The 7,036-nt window shown below is 44.7% G+C and overlaps 1 protein-coding gene across 1 annotated transcript; it reads left to right on the plus strand.

Moving 5' to 3' along the window:
* Positions 1-753: 753 nt before the first annotated feature.
* Positions 754-3,976, plus strand: LOC123145967 (bifunctional nuclease 1). The gene is made up of 11 exons (XM_044565512.1): positions 754-946; positions 1,040-1,367; positions 1,480-1,650; positions 1,759-1,808; positions 1,941-1,997; positions 2,286-2,351; positions 2,433-2,507; positions 3,105-3,220; positions 3,311-3,402; positions 3,553-3,611; positions 3,777-3,976. The coding sequence occupies exons 2-10, from the start codon at positions 1,064-1,066 to the stop codon at positions 3,606-3,608; spliced, it is 987 nt and encodes a 328-aa protein (XP_044421447.1). The 5' UTR covers positions 754-946; positions 1,040-1,063; the 3' UTR covers positions 3,609-3,611; positions 3,777-3,976.
* The last annotated feature ends 3,060 nt before the right edge of the window (positions 3,977-7,036 follow it).

Below are 7,036 nucleotides of genomic sequence, written 5' to 3' on the forward strand. Positions count from 1 at the left end.
TAGCCCACTGGGCCAGGGTGGGCCAGCAGTGTACTGTACATATACACTTATTTTTTTTCTTTTATTTTTTTTATCTTTTCTCCTATGGTATAAATGTTGTTTTCAAATCTCAGGGTGGGCCATGGCCCACCCTGGCCACCCTCTACCTCCGCCACTGGTTCAGTCATCTGTGTAGGCAAAGGCATATTCGGTTCACATTTTTGTAAAGCCAAAATACCCACAGACCGAATTAACCGAAACGAAAAATCCCCAAAACCCGAATGCCCATGCTGTTCTGAGGTGGTGTTTGGTTCTGTAGTTCTAGGACTTTTTCTAGTCCCAACTAAAAAGTCCCTAGTCCCTAAAAAGTCCCTTCCTGTTTGTTTCCAAAGACTAAAAAGTCCCTAGTCCCTTCCTAGAGGTTATTAAATGACCATGTTGCCTCTAGTATATAGAAAAATAACAATCAAACAACACCATGGGATGGCGGGCCAATGAATGCATGGAGAGGCATTGTTGGAAAAGTCTCAAAAAGACTCTCCTTGAGAGTCTTCTTCATTTAGTCCCAAATGCCTAGTTTAGTCCTTAAAAAGTCCCTCCCGTTTGGTAAAAAAGTCTCTAAGAGGGACTTTTTCTAGTGCCTACACAAAAAAGTCCCTGGAAACAAACACCCCCTGAGGATCTGCCTGCCTCGTTTTTCGATAAAATGGGACGGGGGAAGGTCCCTTTCAGTCAAAAAAATATCTGACGAAAACAGGTCATACGGGCGATAGTGTCAACTTCACGGCAACGTCATCCAACCGCTTCTCGGCCATAAAACCGGAGAGCTTAGGCTTAGCGATAAGGATCTCACTAACAATTGGCTGAAAAAATTCGAGCCGGTTCTTCCAGCAAATCCGCCACAAAAAAAACACCATTTCTTCGGCGCGGATCATCCCATCCATTCTCCATCCGGCAGCTAGCGCTGGTAAGCTCCGCTGATCGACCCCTCTTCTTCCGTTCATCATTTCGCGGTGATCGGATATTCTGATCTCGGTGGTCAATCCCAACGTTCTTTCAGCGTTGCTCTTGATAATCCAAGGGGATGGAGGTCATCCGCGGGCCGATTCTGCCGCGCTGCGCTGCGCCTGCTCTCACCTCCGGCTCTCGGATCGGCGGCCAGCTGCTGAGGCGCGTGCGCATGCGGAGGAGGGCTTGCGGTGGTGTCTCGCCGGGCGACTACCACCGCGTGTCGCCCAGGTTCTTCGGTGCCCCGGCCCAGCAGCACAGCACTAGCTTCTGGCCTGTTTGCTGTAGCTACGGCTCGTCATCTGACGGGAACGGCGCCCCGCCGGCGAATTTCGACGCCAGCGGCGAGGAGTTCGTCGACTCCAGCGTCATGGAGGCTGGTAGGTTTACAAGGACAACCTCTTGGGGTTCGATGCTTAAGTATCTGAGTAATTTGGTTTCTGGTTAGTTTGCTTCGGCGGATTCAGTGACTGCTTGTATCTGTTTACACAGTTGAGCTCAGATGTGTGTCAGATGGTTTTGTGATAAGAATGCGCGACGGAAGAAACCTTAGATGTGTCCAGAACAATCCCCGCGTGCTAAGACTGCGCGATTCTACGCCTCACCACGCTATCGTGCTCAAGATGGAAGATGGAAGCGATCTTCTGCTCCCCATTATTGTCAGTATGTACCTCTTCTTCCCTGCTTGGACACATTTTGCAACTCTACAGATCGATGCTTCTCTAATTGCGTAATTAATATACTGATATGTGCCCACACTGCCTCTTCCAGTGGAGACACCAAGTATCATGCTACTGGCCGCCCTTCGGAACATTCGAATTGTAAGACTTCGCTGCTTTAGCTAAAAAATAAATTCTCCAGATACTAATTAGCACCCACATAATATAATTACGGTTTTAACCACCTTTTTTTCTTCTGTTTTTGAACTGCGTTGCATTACTGGGATTTTCTAGCCAAGGCCAACAATTTATAATGTGGTAAAGGAGATGACCGAAATGATGGGATATACGGTGAGTTTAATACGAAATAGTCGGTACTACCTTTCCAAACCTGTCTGGTATACTTTATTGATGTGCACTGATGCTGTTGTGTAATATTACATTAAAGGGTGCCTGACCTTTTTTATTGCCGGGGAATGGGTGCCTGATCTGGTAATCATACAATGAATAACATACACCTATTTGTCTAAATTATAACCTAATGAGAAATTGCTTATTTTCTGGTATATGTGTATTCTTTTGATAATAATAGTATCTATTTTCATCTATCACTTTGATTATATACTCCTCCTGTTCTAGGTACGTTTGGTGCGGATTACAGAAATGGTGCATGATGCTTACTATTCTAGATTGTATCTTGCAAAGGTAACACCACTTGAAAATACACCGTCATTTGAATAAGAATTATGTTTACCTCTGAAGTAAGTACAACCTCATGGTATCCAGATTGGAAATGAAGAAGAGACTATTAGTTTTGATCTTAAGCCATCAGATGCCATCAACATTGCTTTCCGGTGCAAGGTATGCATTTGTCTATGTTACTGAGTAGTAACTGCTGATAATATTTTGGTTTTCACCTATAGGAATTGCTTACAACTGAAGCTGTTGTCTTAACCTCTTTGGCCTGGTGGGATTTGTTATGTATATACTCTATTAAACATTCTCTACAGACTACATGAAAAAAATCAGAGTAACCGATTTCCTCGTCCAATCACCAAAAGCTATCTATTTTGTATTTTCGATGATCTTGTTTTGCAACCTTGCTGGCTGTGCACCATAGATGATCTGAATAGTATGATTTGTGAGTACAGAAAGCCATTCGCCATTCGTGTAAGTCAAGGGCGGTAAATGGTGTTGCTGCCAGTTTACTTGTTGCGTGCTGTTGTTCGCGTTGGCTCTCTTTATTTTTCTCTTCCGTGTTATATTTTTTGGCTATGTGCGTCCTCAAAGTCTCTGACCATGTCTTGTTATTGTGGGCGTAACTGATATCATTTTTGATATTAATAAATTACCCTTTGTCGAAAGAAAAGAAATTCCTGAAGTATGAAATTGGTGCTCTGCTTCTTCATGAAACCTTATTATACTTATTAATTCAAGTTCCTCTATCTTTGCCCTCAGGTTCCTATACAAGTCAATAAGCGGATTGCATACAACAACGGTCTGAAAGTTATACAACCAAAGCCAACTGGGAGTTACGTGAACTCTGACCAAATCCAGTACACAAGACTGGACAAGTAAGATGGCAAAAATAAGTTTCATAGGTTCCTGTCAGAACAAGTGTTTCTCCAAGCACACACACACACATCATTATCATTTTGTTGTAGGCCTGGTGACCAGCCTTGCTTTGAAGCCCAGGAGTTCGATTTGGTCCGCGGTATGCTTATTGCTGCTGTTGAGGAACGCTATAAAGATGCTGGTAAGCTGATGATGACTTGTACAAATAAAATTCAGGCGTTCATTCCTGTTGCATTTTTTTCACGTTTGACCAAAAAAGATTAACATTAACGGTTATTGTTTTGTGTAATCCTTGTAATGGGTAATATCCTTTCTCATGTTACAATTTCAGCTCAATACAGAGACCGCCTTCTCATGTTCCGGGCAAACAAAAAGAACACGATATAACAGGTTAGAACTTAGAACTGAGAAGTCCTCTGCTTTTATTTTTTTCCTCAAGCAAGGGGAGGTGCTCTGTCGAATCACTCACTACTAACTACTGTCATGGCAGTTTGTCATTGTTTCACCGTCTGTTCTGTTCTACCGGTACTGACAATTTTCATTTGTCATAATCAGAGCCTGATGGGGGTGTACATAGTGACCGTTGCCAAGGAAATAGAAGCTTTCGCAAGCATCAAGAAGCACGATGTGAATATGTACATAGCTAATGATTGTAACTTTTAATATTTTTCTTTTTTGAAGACGGGTTGTACGGAAAGCTGTACAATTGATTATAGTCAAACATCGATCAAATTACTTAGATATTTTTTAGGGAATCAGACGACTCCCTTAGCTCTGATGTAGAGATATTCAATAGAGACTTAGAGAGCATTTATGTCCTTACGAAAAAAAGGAAGAAAAAAACAGCTAGATCCGCTACTCTTAGGAAATATGCAACTTGTATTTTTAGGTGGCCATAGTCTAGTATATATACACATATATGTGTGCTAGAATATGCAGAAAGACCCTTAAAGAACATAGAAATACAAAGGGATACACAACTAAATACAATATATAATTATAATGCCCCCTCAAACTCATGGTGGATCAACAATAATGAGTTTGGAGATATATAAGATGTGTTGTGATCTAGTCTGGAGCTTCGTAAGGAAATCCGAAGGCACAGAAGAGAAACAATTTGATACTACACATCAGCGCGCACGAAAGAAGTATCAACACCAATATGCTTGGTGAGTTAGCTCATGCTTTACAGGGTCGGGCACAATACTAATAGCACATGTACTGTATGACAATACTATAGTCGGTGTAGTAACAGGCACATCAAACTTCTAAAGTAACCACCATAACCAAGTCACCTGTGTCGTCAAGAACCACCAAGAAAAACACGGTAAGCAGAAAGTGAATGGCAATCCAAGGGATCACTAGTCCACGTAGCATCCGAATATGCATGACGCTGTAATGAACTGGAGCAGGAAAAAAAAACGGTGAGAGGCCGTGCCACAAAATATTGTAGAAGACAAATAAGGTGACCATAGTGAATCAAAGTGGGGGCAGAGACAAACTAACTCAAAATATGGACATGATAGGAGATATTCGGATGAGTGGCAGCTAGATAGACAAGGCTCCCAACAGAATGACGGTAAAACGTCGGAGGGATCACCCTCAGAAGCATGGTCGTGAACGCCGAGCTCCATGGGAGTATCAACAGTGCGCTCTTCAGTAGGAGCATCACGAGCATGAAGATCTTGTGTATACTTTTTTTGGAAATAAAAAAGCCATTAGAGGTAGAGGAAACCTCAATCCCACGAAAGTTACGAAACAGGCCATCATCAGTGATGATCATGTCAACATATAGAAGAAGAGTTCAACCATGAGGTGAAAAGTGAACAAACAGTGTAGGATCATCAGTAGTCATCGAAAAACCAGCGACATTCTGTTGGAAATATGCCCTAGAGGCAATAATAAATGGTTATTATTATATTTCTTTGTTCATGGTAATTGTCTATTATTCATGCTATAATTGTATTATCCGGAAATCGTAATACATGTGTGAATACATAGACCACAACCTGTCCCTAGTAAGCCTCTAGATTGACTAGCTCGTTGATCAACAGATAGTCATGGTTTCCTGACTATGGACATTGGATGTCATTGATAACGGGATCACATCATTAGGAGAATGATGTGATGGACAAGACCCAACTTAAGCATAGCATAAAAGATCGTGTAGTTTCGTTTGCTAGAGCTTTTCTAATGTCAAGTATCTTTTCCTTAGACCATGAGATCGTGCAACTCCCGGATACCGTAGGAGTGCTTTGGGTGTGCCAAACGTCACAACGTAACTGGGTGACTATAAAGGTGCATTACGGGTATCTCCGAAAGTGTCTGTTGGGTTGGCACGGATCGAGACTGGGATTTGTCACTCCGTGTGACGGAGAGGTATCTCTGGGCCCACTCGGTAATGCATCATCATAATGAGCTCAATGTGACTAAGGCGTTAGTCACGGGATCATGCATTGCGGTACGAGTAAAGAGACTTGCCGGTAACGAGATTGAACAAGGTATTGGGATACCGACGATCGAATCTCGGGCAAGTAACATACCGATTGACAAAGGGAATTGCATACGGATTGATTGAATCCTCGACACCGTGGTTCATCCGATGATATCATCGTGGAACATGTGGGAGCCAACATGGGTATCCAGATCCCGCTGTTGGTTATTGACCGGAGAGGCGTCTCGGTCATGTCTGCATGTCTCCCGAACCCGTAGGATCTACACACTTAAGGTCCGGTGACGCTAGGGTTGTAGAGATATATGTATGCGGAAACCCGAAAGTTGTTCGGAGTCCCGGATGAGATCCCGGACGTCACGAGGAGTTCCGGAATGGTCCGGAGGTAAAGATTTATATATGGGAAGTCTTATTTTGGTCGCCGGAAAAGTTTCGCACTTTATCGGTATTGTACCGGGAGTGCCGAAAGGGGTCCGGGGGTCCACCAAGGGGGTCCACCAGCCCCGGGGGGGCCACATGGGCTGTAAGGGGTGCGCCTTGGCCTATATGGGCCAAGGGCACCAGCCCCAAGAGGCCCATGCGCAAGAGATAAGAAAAAAGGGAGAGTCCTAAAGGGGGAAGGCACCTCCGAGGTGCCTTGGGGGGGAAGGACTCCCCCCTGGCCGCACCCTTCCTTGGAGGAAGGGGCAAGGCTGCGCCCCCCCCCCTCTCCCTTGGCCCTATATATAGTGGGGGGAAGGGAGGGCAGCAACATCTAAGCCTTGGGCGCCTCCCTCCTCCCATGCAACACCTCTCTCTCTCTCGCAGAAGCTTGCGAAGCCCTGCCGGAGAGCCGCTACATCCACCACCACGCCGTCGTGCTGTTGGATCTCCATCAACCTCTCCTTCCCCCTTGCTGGATCAAGAAGGAGGAGACGTCGCTGCACCATACGTGTGTTGAACGCGGAGGTGCCGTACGTTCGGCACTCGGTCATCGGTGATTTGGATCACGGCGAGTACGACTCCATCATCCACGTTCATTGGAACGCTTCCGCTCGCGATCTACAAGGGTATGTAGATGCACTCCCTTCCCCTCGTTGCTAGTAGACTCCATAGATGCATCTTGGTGAGCGTATGAAAATTTTAAATTATGCTACGATTCCCAACAGTGGCATCATGAGCCAGGTCTATGCGTAGTTACTATGCACGAGTAGAACACAAAGTAGTTGTGGGCGTTGAGTTTGCCAATTCTTCTTGCCGCTACTAGTCTTTTCTTGTTTCGGCGGCATTGTAGGATGAAGCGGCCCGGACCGACCTTACACGTACTCTTACGTGAGACAGGTTCCACCGACTGACATGCACAAGTTGCATAAGGTGGCTAGCG

The sequence above is a fragment of the Triticum aestivum genome, chromosome 6D (genome assembly GCF_018294505.1).
Source record: "Triticum aestivum cultivar Chinese Spring chromosome 6D, IWGSC CS RefSeq v2.1, whole genome shotgun sequence".
NCBI classification, from domain to species: Eukaryota; Viridiplantae; Streptophyta; class Magnoliopsida; order Poales; family Poaceae; genus Triticum; species Triticum aestivum.